Source organism: Dipteris shenzhenensis, chromosome 8, assembly GCF_047967505.1.
Source record: "Dipteris shenzhenensis isolate YYH24624 ecotype China chromosome 8, Dip_SZ_1.0, whole genome shotgun sequence".
NCBI classification, from domain to species: domain Eukaryota; kingdom Viridiplantae; phylum Streptophyta; class Polypodiopsida; order Gleicheniales; family Dipteridaceae; genus Dipteris; species Dipteris shenzhenensis.
This window is the reverse complement of record NC_141603.1, coordinates 34,572,178-34,590,189: the sequence shown is the minus strand read 5'-3', so window position 1 is coordinate 34,590,189 and position 18,012 is coordinate 34,572,178. Positions and strand designations below refer to the sequence as shown.

Sequence of the window (18,012 nt, the reverse complement as noted above, 5' to 3'; positions counted from 1 at the left end):
TATGACGCTGTCTGTTTCTTATGTGGCCTTCTCATCAACACTTCATGTAACCTTGCAAAGCCATGGTGGTTGCTGTAGGCTTCAAGGAAATAACGGAAGCATGCTACTGATTCCTTGCCTTGTTCTGACCGTGCCTTCAAGACCATGCTTAACAACCCATGAACCACAAAACTGAGTAATTCAAAGTGTGAAAATCCTTGGTCATACTTTGTCGGAGCCGGTATGCGACCAAAGTGTTAAATCTCTCAATGTGTCTGTATTCCACCTTTGATGTTACTATTGCTACTTAACATGATCATATCTTTGTCAACTTCTATGCACCTTGGTGTCTGCATTGCAAGATCCTCTCCCGAGAGTTGGATGTAGCGGCTCCTCATCTTTTAGAGAATTCTCCATCAACTGTTTTGGCGAAGATAAATGCAGATAAATATACCAAGCTTGCATCCAAATATGGTGTCAATGAATACCCTACATTGAAGTTCTTACATCAATGGGTCCTCGCAAAGCGACCGCTCTCACTTATCGTCTAGGAAAACTTGCAAATCCTGATGTGAAAGAGTTGTGAAATGAGTTAAAACCACAAGAATTGTTTTTACGAAATTGCTTTTGCAAAATGCAAATGATAGCTTCCTTTTTTTTCATTGGCTTCAGGTTGCAAAAGTCTACTGTCTTAGAGCTAGCCAAGAAATACAAAAGCAGAGTTTAATTTTTGGTTGTTGAGAGCTTCTCAAAAGAGGCTATGAATTCTTATGACTTTGATGTATAATCCTAAGAATCAAATTGGCCACTCACTCTGATCCTGTAAAGGTGTTCAAGTGACTTAGTCAAACTGATGCTTTATTTGGTGCTGATCGCTGTGTCAAAGTTACACCGGCTGAACCTACTGAGCTTGATGAGGAAGTCATGGCCAAGTCTGTTTTCCTTGATAGTATGCCCTCTTCATGGGATTAAACAAAGGTGAAAGAACATTTTGGTAAATATGGTGATATAGGCATGAAGTTTTAGCTGGAGGTATGCCCATATTAAAGAGGAATGAATTTGCTTTCATTAACTATGAGAGTTGGGATGCCACTGTTGCCTATTGCAGAGACTCTCAAACACATTAAAGAGCTTCATCATGGGGATAATGAGATCAAAGTGAAAGTAGAACTAGCATAGTCTGCAACAAGAAAACAGCAAACAAAGGGGGATCGTGGTGGGTCTGATGTTGGTGGCTGTCTTGCAAGACTGGGAAAAGGCAAAGGTTGGGCATCCCGTGGTGGTCACTTTTATCAGAGGAGGATGCAGAGCTATGCACAAGTGCAGTGAGCCACATACAACAGATCCGATTGGGGGAAAAACTAGGTACTTTTTCACTTCTATTCTGAGCAGTGAGTCAAGACAAAAACAATGTCAAAGTAGGAGGGATGTGAGGACATTGTGCAAGAAGGGGTTCTTGGATGAGGCACTATAGTGTTGGATCTCCTAGACCACCTAGATCTCCTGGCATGTTCAGATACTTTTCTTCCCCTTGTTTAGCACTGAATCAACTGTGTTGTGAATTGAAAGACGTAGAGGTGGACTCAAGCTATCAATTGTTCTATTAAATAACCTTGTGAATATGTATGCAAAGTGTGGGAGTCATGAGAATTCATCTTTTATCCGACTAGCTTCTATTTCTATACTAGCTTGTTGTCTTTGCATTGCTTATGCATATTCCTATTCTGGGCAATTTCAGCCCACAACACATTTGGCAATCCTGTAGTTGGTTCATTCCTCACAAGTTCTTCAAAATATAATGTGATGAAAGAAGTTGTTGAGAGGAAATCTGCTGCTGTAAAGTAATGAATGCTTCTACAAAGAAGCTAGTTGGAGAGATCTACTCCTGTCAAGATTGGTGTTGCAATAAACGATTGCTAAGAAAGGAAGATATAGCAAAACATGCATTTTAAATCACTTATCCAAGACAACAAGAGCTTATGTACTCAGTTTGATGAGAGCTAAGCTTTTGATGTTGTAGTAGGGATTTGGGAAAAGTTGGGGCTTTAGTAGCCTTGGACCATTCATTTGTATCAAGTGCATTTGAAGCAATAGGTTGGGAGTCCTCTCAATCAAGAGGTGTATTCTTGGATGTATTTTTTGTAGCCAGTATTCCTCCTCGATTGTTGTTATTCACTATGTAGTAGGAAACAGGACTCAAAATCTTGTAGCCACCCTATGACAAGATGTCCATCATGTGCTACTTTCAAGAGATATTGAGCCACAAGCAAAGCTATTGCAAAGCGTAGGTTTCCTAGATATTTCATTCCCATTGCTACTATTCCTTGAATTAGAATTGGAAAGGATTGTCTGTTGTCTTTTACAGAAGACCAAGAGATGTAGTCTCTTTACATTCTATTCCCGATACTTTTGTCATTCCATGCTACCTTTGAATTGTTGGTAGTAGCTAAAGCTATCCTTGGCTAGCAGCCTTCAAAGAAATCTGATGCCATATGTTTCTTATGTGGCCTTCTCATCAGCACTTCACATAACCTTGCAAAGCCATGGTGGCTGCTACAGGCTTCAAGGAAATAATGGAAGCATGCTGCTGATTTCTTGCCTTGTTTTGGCCGTGAAAAAATGCCTTCAAGACCATGCTCAACAACCCATGAACCATGGAGACAGAGTAATTCAAAGTGTGTAAAAATCCTTGGTCATAATTTGTTGAGCTCGTATGCGACCAAAGTGTTAAATCTCTCAATGTGTCTATATTCCACCTTTGATGTTGCTATTGCTAAGCATGATCACATCTTTGTTGACTTCTATGCACCTTGGCATGGGCATTCCAAGATCCACTCTCTAGAGTTGGATGCAGCGGCTCCTCAGCTTTTAGAGAATGCTCCATCAATTGTTCTTGTGAAGATAAATGCAGATAATTATACAAAACTTGCATCCAAATATGGTGTCAATGCATACCCTACATTCAAGTTATTACATCAACAGGTCCTTGCAAAGCGGCCGTTCTCACTTATCATCTAAGAAAACTTGCGAATCCTAATGTGAAAGAGTTGCAAAATGAGTTAGAACCACAAGAACGTTTTTTAGAAAATGCAGATGTTAGCTTCCTTTTTTTTCATTGGCTTTGGGTTGCAAAAGTCTGCTATCTTAGAGCTAGCCAAGAAATACAAAAGTAGAGTTTGGTTTTTGGTTGTTGAGAGCTTCTCAGAAGAGGCTATGAATTTTTATGACTTTGACGAATAATCTTAAGAATCAAATTGGCCACTCACTCTGATCCTATAAAGGTGTTCAAGTGACTTAGTCAACCTGATGCTTTATTTGTTGCTGACCGCTCTGTCAAAGTTACATGGGCTGAACCTACTAAGCCAGATGAGGAAGTCATGGCCAATTTCAAGTCTGTTTTCATTGATAGTATGACCTCCTCATGGGATGAACCAAAGGTGTGAAAGAACATTTTGGTAAATATGGTGATATAGGCATGTAGTTCTAGCTAGAGATATGCCCATATTAAAGAGGAATGATTTTGCTTTCATTAACTATGTGAGTTGGGATGCCATTGTTGCCTATTGTAGAGACTCTTAAGGAAAAAGAGATTCATGATGGGGATAACGAGGTCAAAGTGAAAGTAGAACTAGCATAGTCTGCACCAAGAAAGTAGCAAACAAAGGGGGATCATGGTGGGTATGTTGTTGGTAGCTATCTTGTAGAACCGCGAAAAGGCAAAGGTTGGGCATCCCATGGTGGTCGTTGATCAAAGGAAGATGCAAAGCTGTGCACAAGTGTAGTGAGCCACATACAGATCCGATTGGGGGAAAAACTAGGTACTCTTTGACTTCTATTCTGAGCAATGAGTCAAGACAAAAAGAATGTGGAAGTAGGAGGGATGTTAGGACATTGTGGAAGAAGGGGTTCTTGGATGAGGCACTATAGTGTTGGATCTCCTGGCATGTTCAGATACTTTTCTTCCCCTTGTTCAACACTGAATCAACTATGTTGTGAATTGAAAGACCTAGAGGTGGACTCAAGCCGTCAAATGTTCTATTAAATAACCTTGTCAATATATATGCAAAGTGTGGAAGTCTCAAGGATTAATGTCTTTTATGCAACTCAATCAATCTACCTGATGTGATTTGCTGGACAACAATGCAATGACCGTATGTCTCGAGCTGGATGCATGTCTTGTATTCAACTCAATGACTATATGAGTGTGGTATTATTAAGGATACATATATTATATTCAACTTAATGAATGTACGAGATGTGATCTTCTAGACTACAATTCTTGCAACGTATCTTTAGCATGCGCACAATGATGAGGCAATAAAACTCTCTCAGCAAGAAACAAAGGCCATGACATTCAAGCTCAATCAAAATGGCACATATGTAAAATCTATCTATTAAAAGCATTTAAATCACTTCAAATCAAATCATTAGGAAGCAAAGGATGAATTTGAATCTTTCAAGAATATGCTTGATGCATTTATGAAGATTTTGAAGGAGAAAATGATTTCAAAAAGGGTGGCTTCATGTTGGAATTGTATGCCTTGTTTAAGGACACAGATCAAAGTTTTTTGGAAATGATTCAAGGTGCAAGATGGAAGTGTTTTTAACTTTCAAACATCAGATTCACTCTTGTTTTGACTGTCAGACCATGTAGTCCAACTTGCTCTAACAAGAAATAGTCTGACCTACTACATTGACCTGCTACATTCCCATAGTTCGACCTACTACAGTACGACCACATTCTGACTTGTTAGAGTCTAACCATGCAGTCTGACTTGATCTGGCAACAAATTGTCTGCAACTTGCTACAATCCGTAGAAGGCCAACTATTGTTCTCTCATTTATGATCTATTCTTCGCAACATGATTCTATATTGTATCAACTTTCATTACATGCTTTTATATTTGGAAATGGGGAAGAGATTTGCTGGTCAGATTGAGCTCTAACTTGTGTTCAATTGTCAGAAGATAGTTTGATAGAGTTTCAACTATTAAATTCTAAATCCCAACCAGTCTGAAGCATGAATCGGACATAAATTTATCTCAATTATATTATATTTTATTTAAACAACAAGTAATTTATTAATCATCATGGCAAAGTCAAAGAAAAAGAAGTGTCAGAGGATGCATTGTTTGTTTTCTAGAAATTCTGATCATATAGAAAAGGATTGTTAATATTTGCATTTGTGCAAACATTGCCAACAACATGGTCATCGAAGGAAATATTGTCCTCCGCTGTTGGATGACTACAAGTATCCCCCACTTTGTCATGGTATCAAAGCTCCCTTGCATTTCACTGAGGCATTGTGATCTGTAAAAGAGAGTGTGATTGATTGCTCAGAGATTGAGGTTCTCTTGAGTGTTTTCCATGAGAGTCCACTTCTGGTGAAAGATCTTCATCCATTCTTTGAGAGAGAAAATCTCCATCCATTCAACTCCATTTCGAGAGTTCTATCATTGAGAGATTGTGAGAGTTCATTGAGAGAGATTTTTGAGATCCTCTTCTATTCTTAGAGAGATTTCTCTTCACCTTGAATGTTTTCCATTGAGAGTGAAACAGGGAGATTCTTATGCATTTGAGAGATCAGTTTAGTTGAGAGAAGGAGAGCCAGTGGTATTGAGAAGACTTGCGAGTGAAAGCGGTGGAAGTTCAAAGCTCAAAGTCCCTGCAGCAGTGCCAAGCCTATGCAAAAAGCATCTGTAGCAACACGGCCTCTAGAGAGCAGTGCAACTTCTCCAAGCGGGCCTCCATAGAATGTCTAGCCCGCCAAGCATCAACAACCGCTCCTCAAAGTAACCTTTGTCCAACTAGCCACTCTCCTTCAATGATCTCGAACCCATACAACCGAGCAACGCCTCGCCATGGTTAAGCGACTCCAATCAGTGCACCAATGTAGCTCCATCATGAGCTTGTAGCATGCATAGTGACTACCCACAATCGGCACTACAAATGACTCCTCAGCTTATGTATAATTCCTTTAATGTATCACTCAGAGTAATTAAGGAGCACACCTCCCCACACAAGCTTGAGTAGCTCCAACATTTCTTGGATGGGCACCCTATTGTGCCTCTAGAAGCACAACCTACTCATGGACCCCACAATAAAAGCACAATCTTCCCCACAACATGGGGCAATTTTATGCCACCAGAGGAGCTAAAAGACTTGACCCTATCAATATGTACCCTATCAATCTATAGCTATGGTAAAAGTATTGAACCATTAGGCTATCATTCATTTGGTGATGACATTGGGGAACTACCAAACATAGTGGCGACATTTTGGGTGGGGTACCTTGTCAATGTGGAAGGGTGCCTCGACTTTCACACCATCAAGCATGCCTGAAGTCTACTTCATCGATTTCGGCACCTCACCATGCCAAGAAAGCCATTTTGATGGCGTTCACCTGCCAAAATTTTCTACTTCTTCCCTTTCTTACTGCCACTTCATAGAGGACACATCTGTAGCTTGTTTACATGTGACCTCATCATGCCACTTCATCCTACCTCCTCATTTGTAATTTCTACCTCCTACAACATGAAGAAAAAATTGACAATCTAATTGGTGCCATGCCTTGGACATGCTTGGTGCCACATCAACCCCTACATGCCATAGCAGCCCCTACAAGCTACACAACATGTATGATACATCATAATCTTAGTTGCAACCACATCATGGGCACACTTGGTGCCACATTAGCTTTGATATTCATGTACAATAGCATCTCCACCTCCATGCATGTGTGCCACATGAATAGGACATGGTGCATGTCATCATGCATGCTCATGCATGCAATGTTGATGCTCTAATGCATCATGTCATGCCACCTCCTCTATGGATGCATGTGGGACAAAATGTGATGACATGAAAAATGTTGCATTTTATTTTATCATATAATAAATAATACTTAAAATATCTCACCCAATTTATTTGCATTGTTTTCATCATATAGTGTTTAAATGTCATATAAGTCATACGGCCTAATTTAATCGATTTCCAATTAGCATTGTATTAACCCATATAGTATAGTTATATATGGTTTGATAAAAGTCACCCCAAATTTCAAGAAGAATATCCTAATTATATGGACCATTTGATTAGCAAAACATATGTTGAGTTTGCATTGGATTCCATCATATATTAATTAATTTAGATCATCTCAAATTAAATCAACCACACAATTTGATCATGTCAGTCAAACTAGGAGAACCACTCATTCTAGTCGCACTACAAGAATCAGTCAATTTAGTTAAGCACAATCATATAAAAATAAAACATGAGATTCAAGTCAACTCTATCAAATCCAATGAGATGTAGGAAAGGCTTATTTCTTCTTCACAAACTCAGGATGCATATGTGAAAATGGAACATTTTGCCTTCCCAACCGCATGCACAATGTTCGATACACATTAAACTTTACAGGGACATGCAAGTGATATTGAATAAGCCTTGTGCAAAGTCTTGCACCATTGAATTTCCTAGCAGTACAATATTAATATTCGACCATTATGCATTTCTCCTTCACTTACATAGAATGCACATGCAAACTTGGGATGTTTCACCTCCCTAGCCGCTCAAGAGCTCACTCATAATTACGTAAGCACAACAATTTTACGATATTTTTTGTCACATTTCTTTTATACAAAAGGGTACTATTTAAAGGGGATACTGACATATGGAGTAGAAAAATGGTGCATTTAATTCAAAACTAAATTTCACAAATAATTGATTCCTAAATTAGGCTTTGAAAACATGTGATATGGAGGATTTACAAATAGTGAACCCCTTCAGCCCAGCTACACATTTGATGTCCGGAGCACATGAAACTTTGCGAGCACATGAAAGTGACAATTATTAAGGCCTATGACGATTTTGATACCAATATGATGCCTCTCGGTACCTAAACAGTCAATTGTTATGTATTTTTTCTTCATATACGCACGTCGTACATGAAAAAATTCAGCTATTTCACCTTTCTAACTGCACATTTGATGTCCGATGCACATGAAACTTTGTACAGACATTCAAGTGATAATGAATAAGACACATGATAAGTTTACTACCAATCCAATACCTCATAGTATCTGAATGGTCTGGTGTTATCTCAACAGTCTAGTGTCATGATACTTATCTTAAGTGTAAGGGCTAGGCACATGTGTAGTTTTAATCACATTCCATTGAGAAAGTTTTCTGCCGGATGTAATCAGAATTACGGACAGCCCAAGTGAATTTGAGTTACTCACACATGTAATTAAGATTGAAATCCAATAGGCAAGAGAAGCAAGGATCCTAATTCCTATTGGATATCCCCCTCGTGCTAACCCATGCCTGCCTCTGTAGTCCGTTTGCAACTCTAAGGCATCACATTGCACTTTTTGCTTGAACCTCGCGCGAGGGTTGCCAAATCTGTTGCATATGCTCACGGTGAGAGGAAGTTGGTCAAGTTACCGCATAGTGAAGAGAGTGCATGGTAGTGCGAGACCAATATGCGGTGAGTCGGCTGGCACGACTCACGAGTTTATGAGCAAGGAATGAGATGCTATACTTACATGCTCATCCTCCTCTCGTGAAGCACAAGTTTCGTCTGCGTGCCTAAGCTAAAACTTGCATTCTCTCACGGCCATCAATCTCCTTCTCCATCGCTAATCATGCCCCCCTTCCCCCAGCCCGTAATGCCCCACAACAAGCGAGGCGTTCGCGCCCTATGCTCCAAAACTGGTAAATGGCAGGCTGAGATACGTATTCCCAAAGAGTCGCCATCTTACTCCGATCTCCCTCCCAATAAGAGGATTTGGTTAGGCCTCTACAACAGCCCCGAAGTAGCTGGCAAAGCGCATGATATAGCCTATGCTTATCTGCATGGCCCAGCTTTGAAGCGACGCAAGCTAAATTATCCCGATGAGCCTCTCGAGTTCAGTTTCATGGGTGAACCGCTTTCGGTGGCGAAAATCATTGATATCGCGAAATCAGGCGCTCAAAGGTGGGAACAGGAGAACCAATCACCAGGCCTTGGCTAAATTATGGGCACGCAAGTGCAGCCTATTTGATCCATTACTCTTAGCTGGGGACAGCGAACGTTTGGCATCTCTCTATGTTTTGTTATTTTAATACATATCGGGTTCTGACATTTCCAGTTTTTGATTATCAATGTTGACTGTTGGAGATGGAGGTTGTAGTGACATTCGGTAATGGAGGTGATCTACTGATGCGCAATGATTCTTGATTGAAAATTTTACAGTTAGACGAGATATATCATAAAAAGTCTTCTTGTGATACTGTGAGGAACTGTTTTCATAGGACAATATTATTGTTGTCTTCCACTTCCCATCTCAAAATCAGAAAAGTGCTTATGGGATCTTCTGACGTAACAACGAACAACTTTTGGAATGTAACCGGATGCACCTAAAGCCCGGCAATGTGACTTGACAAGTCTATATTTTTTTTCAGTGCTCCTATGGATTGGGTGTGCTAGGCTGCATCTTTGAATGTTACGGAATACGCATATGATGACATGTGGCGTCTTCAGACAATCATATTGGTAGAATGAATACAATCAGTGAACAACCTGAATGCTTAGGTCATGTTGTGCAGTGCGCAAAGAATATTTGCATTGCTTAGAGAATTTCAGGGTAACATTACACGTCGCTGATACTTAAGAACGAAATTTATAGTACTCTTGTTGTATAGACAGTGTCATCCCTTAGAGACTAATTTGTGTATCGCAAAGGTGAGCAACATCTATGAAGAAAGAGAGAACCAATTAGCTCATTTTCGATTACATTGAGTTTCAATACAAAGGATATACAATCGGACTGCTACATTACTATTGCTGTACATGAATTCATGTTCATGTAATGCAGATTAAATTCCACCGGCAGGCGTCCTTTAGAGTATGTGAATTTTGTCCGCCCCTAGCTTCCTCTCCATACCTCCCGTTTTTTCAGTGCCTAGCAGTTGTCCCTCCTAGCATCCGTATTGCTGCCCTCTACTACTGGCGACCCTCCCTTCCCCTTCACCAATATAGCCCTGACGAGGGCTTATCTTTGTGATCCCTCTTGCACATTGACTCCTTATGCCCTCACAACTTGTTTCCAGCTTAGCAATATGCCATGCTCATCAACGATTCGGGTGCCAGGCTGTCCTACGAGCGTGGGCAAAGCAATGTTTAGATTTGTGAGGATATGCGACTCAAGGGTAGGTAAACCTCAACTACACTTGATGTTATCCATGTCACTTTGCATACGGGCTTGAACTCCATGGTTTTTTTGGCTAATCCATGAGATGACGCAGTTATTGCCCATGGCTACAAGCCAATACACTTGTAAGATATGCATCGATTTCCATGCCTAGAGAGAAAGCTTTCAGTTTTTTCTTCTTGTAGCACTTGTTCAAGTCCCACATTCTTTGAGAGTTTTCCTTAAGGTGTAACTCCTTTTACCATGTTAGTAGATCTTGCTAGAAGCCTCTTCCTTCCCTCAAGTGGACTGTTTCTCCAGCCTTGATGCCTTCTAAACCACTTCAATGCCTTGAAAGCCATCTAATAATTCATTAGCAAGTCAAGTGAGGTGGTAGCACCCATAAATAGGCATCTCAAAATTTCTTATAATCTTGTACACTGTTGAAGTACATGAAACACACCCACTAATATTCCAATGTAAATGTGAAATTCAAGGGTGCCTAGTCTCAACATTTGGGTGAATGATCAGTGGCCTTTCCATAATGGCATTGCTTTAGTGCAACTTAAGCCCTGACTTTCTCTCAATCATCACAACAATGGGCTCACTACTTGGAATTCCATTTGGCATCCATGAAGAGCTCTATTCCTATCTGTGCTTGAGTTGGCAGTATATTCCAGTTGATTGCTACAAAGTAGCATTTCATTACTTTTACATTAATGAAGCTTTGGGATTTTTGGCCAACAAACTCTGTTCTGAGGTGGGCATATCAATCTAAGTGGATGGTTGGATCCTACTGGCAAGGACCTCTCGTGGCTACCATGCTCTAACTTTGCACTTCCCATTTCGATCAATATCCCACTAGTGTCCTACAAGGCATGGATATGTTCACCCCTCCTGGCTCTCCTTCTAGTGATGAGTTTTGGTATACAAGCTCTAAGGACTGTTTATGCAAATGGAGGGACCTTTCCCCCTTTTGCTAGCTTTGTAAATGTCACTATGAGACACCCTTTCACTTTTTGTGGGATTGTCTTCTCTCCAAATCTTAGAACAAGCTTGGATGAATTGTGCAAACATTCACATTCGAGGGGTGCACTACTAAGAAACCCTAGGTATCATAGGCGTTCAAGGGGTATTTATAAAATCCCTCAACTAAAATTTTCCCTCCAATAAAGCTACCTCTCTTTACTTATGGACTAATGGATTTAGAAAAAAGTTAAATTTAAAAACCGCTCTTGTTATTGTAATCCTGTTATATTTTTCCAAAAGTGGGATTAAAATTAGACCCCTCCTTTTGAATGCAAGTGGTACACTAAATTTTTTGAAGGTGAAACATCCGAGCATTCATATGGAAATGTGATTTTGTCATTAAATATCCTTTTAAGATTTTGTGAGGGGAGTCAAAGGTAAGATTCATCTCCATCCATAGCCTTTTGTAAGGTTTTAGTAGTGAGAAGTTAAATAACATACTAGAAATGCATCAACATAAAACTTCTATTTGGGTTCAATCATATGTACCAAATGCTTTAGTATGATTTTGGAAGTTCACATATTCCACTTTCCTACAATCATTTGTAGCAATTGTATTTGTGGTCCAAAAGCTCACATATTCTAGATTATTATTATAAAGTGACTATGTTTCAAACTATAAAGAAGGTTTTCTTAGTGGCATGCTTCTACTTAATGTGATAAATATTTCTAAAACATTTAATCTCATTTAAAATCTCGTTTAAAGAGTTTCTTCCATTTTACCTAAGTATATAGTTCATGGACAATATCTAGTCTAAAAGACTATTATGTAATAAATTTATTAACACTTTACAACTACATCAAGGCAAATCTTATGACATCAAGAACTGTTCTCAAATTTCACCATCAAGTGGTACATTGTATGTATCATTCATCTTCGAGTATTGGAGTGACTATAAAGAAGGTTTTCTTAGTGGCATGCTTCTACTTAATGTGATAAATATTTCTAAAACATTTAATCTCATTTAAAATCTCGTTTAAAGAGTTTCTTCCATTTTACCTAAGTATATAGTTCATGGACAATATCTAGTCTAAAAGACTATTATGTAATAAATTTATTAACACTTTACAACTACATCAAGGCAAATCTTATGACATCAAGAACTGTTCTCAAATTTCACCATCAAGTGGTACATTGTATGTATCATTCATCTTCGAGTATTGGAGTGACTTTTACCATATGTCTTGTATTGTTTTTATTGGGCAACTTTCTTTTAGTTATAGTTGGGATTACAAATGGTTCTAATATCTTCCAAAGCCAAGAGGATAAATTGGATGGAAGAAATTATTCCTCATAGTTATTATTAATGAGACATTACGCCAATAGAGGTATTATCTTAATTTTTTAAGAATTGACTTTAGCTCCACCCAATGAAGAGAAAAAGGGGATTGACAAGTAAGATAACCAAACAATTTCCTTTATTGCATTTTCTTTTAATAATACTAAAAACTAGGTGTGCCAAGGCTCCTCAAGAAGCATGGGAATCAAAGTATTATGGAATGACTATGTGTTGAAGTTGCAAGATTGAATAAATCTCATCATCAAGGTCAAAGGGGTAGACATTATCATAAATCACATAATAAAGGTCAAAGAATTGAGACACTAACTATTAATTTTAAATGAAAATATTGATGAAGTGGACCTTATGTCCTTTAGGTTAAATAACTTGACTATCAATGTGCCATCGTTGTGACCTCTATGAGGAAAACACTCAAGATTGATTTGTGGTATGGTTCTAAATTAAAGAGAAAAGAGTTTTTAGACAATCTAGAGGTACTAATGAACAAGCCTTTGGAATGAAAGGCAACAAAAAAAAGAAAAATTATTATTGTTTTGAACATATTAAACCATATGATAATGTGAAATAGCATAATAAGCCAACCCCTAGTCAAAACGAGAGGAAATGAAAATTCCATTATCATCGCAAACTTGCTTACAACATCAATGCATGTAAGTAGCATATTCATCATGAAAGAAGAAGCACATTAACTTGACACAAGAAATGACTTTTGCTCCAATTAATGCAAATCTGGTTTTCCAATTCATGGAAGAGACTCCAAATGCATATATGGGGATGCAAATGCAAATGGTAGGTTTGCATAACATTAATTCAAATATAGATGCAATTGAAAATGATGTCTCTTATGCAACTTTCGATCATAGAGAACCTCCATTAAATGCTACATAATTTGTGTTGTAACAAAGTCGTTGGCTCTAATTGAGGAATATTTTCATGGTTTTAGTTCAATAGAACAGTGGAGAAGTATGTACTATGCCAATTATGAGTTCCATTCTATTGGAGGCTAGGACATGTGTATACCACGAGGCGCCTTGTGGGAACATGCAATACATTGAAGGTCTCTCTTATGTGCTAGAATTGAATTTGAGTTTCTTCTACTGCAAGAAAAGGTTTGGCATTTGAATACCGGAATAATAGATGTCTTATTAGGGGTCCAAGCGAAAGCTACAACTTTGTAGCGTTTGGTATTAAGGAAGAAACCACTACATCAACTCAAATAGAGGTCCTCCTAAAGCACTCAGCAAAGTGCAACGTTTTCTACATTATACATCTTATTAGGTATCATATGGAAAGAAACAAATAGTGGACTAATTTCACATATTTGGTTGTGTTGTTCATGTGACTGTGCCATTACAACTCAGGAGAAATCAGATGATTAGGAAATGATGTGCATTTCCATGAAGAATTCTAATAGTTCATGGTGCAAATGTAAGAAAATAGTACGCAGCGGAAGATAACAACAAAACGCAAGTACACGATGGAAAGCTGGAGAGAATACAAAAATTCTGATATACCAAACTGCTGATACAACTGATGGTTGGCTGTCCACCCGTGCGCTCTACAGACAGAGCTTCGATGGTGATCTAGACAGATGCTGGACGGAGGACTATGAGCGTGAAGAACTGGTGATCTGATGATAGGGGGTGGCCACTTATATAGTGTAAGTGGTTGACGGTCGGCCCTGTAATAGGCAGTCGGCCTAATAGACAGTCGGTCTGGAAGACCAACCGACCCTTCAGAAAACATGCCGTCGGGCAGATGAAGGATCGCGCATAGGTCATACCGTCGGGCCTGGGGCTACCGGTAGCCCCCGGACCCTGCCGCTGGGGGCTTTGCCCCCAGACCCCCACCGGGGGCCTGCGCCCCCCGGACCCCCTGCTATCAGGGGGGCTATCGCCCCCCCGAACCCCCCCTTTGTGCAGACGGGTATCTACTCTTGGCTCCTAAGCCGTCTCATAACCATCTGGTCTACTCTAAGACCCCTTCCAGTGTCTAAACTGGGGATCCCTCCCAATATCTGATACCCATCATGGCTTCTCCTCATATGGGGGCCTTACAACATTGGGTACACAGAATATTGGTGGGTTACATGAGAGGTGGACATTTGAGCTAACTCTAACACCCCCCCTCAATGTTCACCCGAAGATGAACTACGTGTTCGGACCAATGCCGAGTCGATGTAGATGCCGCAACAATAAATCACTCCCAAGAGCCTTCGTGAAGATGTCTGCGCAATTGTCCTCTGTGGGACAATACTCCAGCTCTATGACTCCATCCTCGATGAGCTCTCGTACGTAGTGATACTGGATCTCTATGTGCTTTGTACGAGCATGGAACACAGGATTCTTTGCAATGGCCATGCAACTCTGATTGTCGCATTTTAGAACCGTCGCATCTTCGATTGGAACTCCTATGTCTTGCAAGATCCTCCTTAGCCAAACTGCTTCACAAGCAGCAATGCATGCTGCCTTGTACTCAGCTTCCGTCGAAGATAGTGCCACTGTTGGTTGCTTCTTGCTAATCCAAGAGAACACTCCTGAACCAAGTGAGAAACAATATCTAGAAACTGACTTTCTAGAATCACAATCTCCCGCCCAATCTGAGTCACAGTAACCCGCCAAGGTCTTCCCTGCTCTGTAGGTAATGCCATACTCTAGTGTACCTTTCACGTACTTTAGCACACGCATCCCTGCTTTCCAATGGTTCTCTCGAGGTTGATTTGAGAACCTACTAAGTACACCAACTGCAAAGCTGATATCAGGTCTAGTGTTGCACAGAAAAATGAGACTCCCCACAAGTTTCCTATACTCCTTGATGTCGACAAGTGGTGATGCATCCTCCACTGAGAGCTTACCATTCACCTCCATGGGAGAGACCACGTCCTTACACTCAGTCATACCGAATGCCTTCAAGATCTCGCGAGCATATCTCTGCTGAGAGATGAAAATCCTGCCAGGTTTTTGCCAAACCTCAATGCCGAGGCAAAAGTGCATGAGCCCCAAATCTGTCATCTCAAACTCGGAACTCAACGACTCCCTCAACTGTTGCAGCATCTTCTCATGATCTCCTGTGATGATCAAGTCATCCACGTAAAGGACTATTACCACATACTTGCCATCCTGCTTACAAACATACAGGTTAGCATCAGAAGCACTTTTTGAGAAACCAATAGATATGAGAAAGCTATCAATCCGTTGGTACCATGCCCTTGGGGCCTGTTTCAGCCCGTACAATGCCTTCTTTAGTTTGCAAACCTTGTTCTCTGAATTGGGCACCTCAAATCCTGGTGGCTGGAACACATATACCTCCTCCTTGAGATGTCCATTCAAGAACGCAGATTTCACGTCCATTTGAAACACCGGCCACTGCTTATGAGCAGCCAAGGCAAGTACCACCCGAATAGTTGTCATCCTTGCTGTAGGAGCAGATGAATCCTCAAAATCAAAGCCTTCAACTTGAGAGTATCCTTGTGCAACAAGCCTAGCCTTGTACTTTTCCAAAGATCCATCAGATTTGTACTTGGCCTTCCATACCCATTTGGTACCAATGATCTTCCTTTTTTCTGGACGATCAACCAAGTCCCAAGTCTGATTCTTCATGATGCTGTCATACTCCTCTTGCATGGCAGCTTTCCAATTTGGATCCGCCATTGCCTCATCCAAATTCGTAGGCTCTTGAACTTTCATAATCTCAGCCATCAAGGCCATATTGACTATGTGTTCAGAAGCCCTTTTCTGCTCCTCTATCCTCTTTGATCGTCGAAGTCCATCTGCAGATGACTTTGCCAAGTCTGGAACCGGATTCTTCTCATCAAAGAGCTGCCTTGCCCACTTTGGAAGTGGCTTACCTTGTGGAGCCAAGGCATGTTGTGGTGTTGGTGGAGTCTGTTCCTCGAAGTACTCCTCCTCATTCTGCAACTCTGCTTTAGATACGGGCACAAGGTGAGTTACTTTTACGGCTGATGATAAAGTGGAAGGGCATACCTCCTCCTCCACTGTATGTGGCTGCTCCCAAAACACCACATCACGACTGACCACGATCTTCTTTGCCTCTGGATCATATAGCCGGTATGCCTTTGACTCCTGGCTATAGCCCATGAAGATACACTTTCTGCTCTTTGGATCTAATTTCTTTCTGGTGCTATCTGGAACATGAACAAAGCACTCACATCCAAATGTTCTGAAATGAGAAGCGGAAGGCTTTTTACCTGAGTAGGCCTCCAAAGGTGTTTTGCCTATCAAGGCCTTTGTGAAGCTTCGATTGACGATGTACGTGCGAAGCTTCTTTACCTTCAGCCTGCTTTCGTTTTCCACCATCTTTTGCCACTGTTTGAATTTTCCAAGAGCTTCAGCCTTATCTCGTAAAAAATACACCCACATGTATCTACTGTAGTCGTCGACGATAAGCATATAGTAGTTACATCCCCCCAAAGCTTGAGTCGGAGCTTTCCCACTGAGATCAGCATGAACCAATTCTAGAGGAGCCTTTGCCCGATAGCCGCTCTCATGTGGAAAAGCCTTCCTTTGTTGCTTGCCCATCATACAAGCTTCACAAGGTTCCTGCACCTTTGAGAGTGCAGGCAAGTGTGCAACCATCCCTATTTTCTGCATTTCCAAAAGAATAGGATAACTAAGATGACCAAATCTTTCATGCCATACCTTACTGATGCCCACTCCTGAAGAGACTGTTAGTGCCGTCAGCTCGTAGAGATTGTTCTTCCTTACTGCCTTGCCGACCACCTTGCCCGCTGCATTAAGGATTTCTACTCCGGTCCTCTTGAAACGCACCTCCAAGTTGCGATCAGTTATCGCAGCAACCGAAAGCAAGTTCTTCTTTAGCTGAGGAACTAGTAATACATCAGAAAGCTCTTTAGTTTCACCCTCTTGAATGGAAAGAGAGATAGTACCTGTACCTTCCACAGGGCATTTTGCATTATTACCGACCGTCACGTTCATGGGCTCTTGTAGAGGCTTGAAAGAGCTATACCAATCCTTCTTTCTGGTCATGTGACGGGACGCTCCACTATCAAGGAGCCACGAATCATTCGTTGTTGAAACTTCTGTTGAGGAGCATATTTCTTCAATTGCAACCCATAGCTCCAACTCAGTCTCAACTGTGTTGGCAGATTCCTTGCCTTTCGAAGAAGACTGTGTAGTGCCATTCTTTTCGTCCTGCTGCTTCTTTCTGCAATCCTTGATCATGTGACCGCTTTTGTTGCAGTAGTGGCACTTACCTGAAAACTTCTTCTTCTTACCATTCTTCTTCTCTCCACCCTTCCCTTTGGATGTGGTTGAGAATGCTGCATCACTTCCGCCATCGCGGGTCTTCATTCGCATCTCCTCCTCTAGAAGCATCGCACTGAACTCTTCAAAAGTGAGGGGTGGATTTCTTACCTGCGTGTTGAGTGTCGTAACCAACGCATCGTACTTTTGTGGAAGGATCCGAATGCACCTTCTGGCCAACTCTTCGCTGGTCTTTGTAATCCCAACCGCCGCCATCTGATCACGTAGATTCTTGATCCGTGTGATGAA

At 40.7% G+C, this 18,012-nt stretch overlaps 1 protein-coding gene and 1 pseudogene across 1 annotated transcript; both read left to right on the top strand.

Moving 5' to 3' along the window:
* Positions 1-248: 248 nt before the first annotated feature.
* LOC147899417 (protein disulfide isomerase-like 5-3 pseudogene) lies at positions 249-3,219 on the top strand (annotated as a pseudogene).
* Positions 3,220-8,648: 5,429 nt separating this feature from the next.
* Positions 8,649-8,993, top strand: LOC147899416 (ethylene-responsive transcription factor ERF010-like). The gene has a single exon (XM_087377721.1). The coding sequence runs from the start codon at positions 8,649-8,651 to the stop codon at positions 8,991-8,993; it is 345 nt and encodes a 114-aa protein (XP_087233847.1).
* Positions 8,994-18,012: the final 9,019 nt, after the last annotated feature.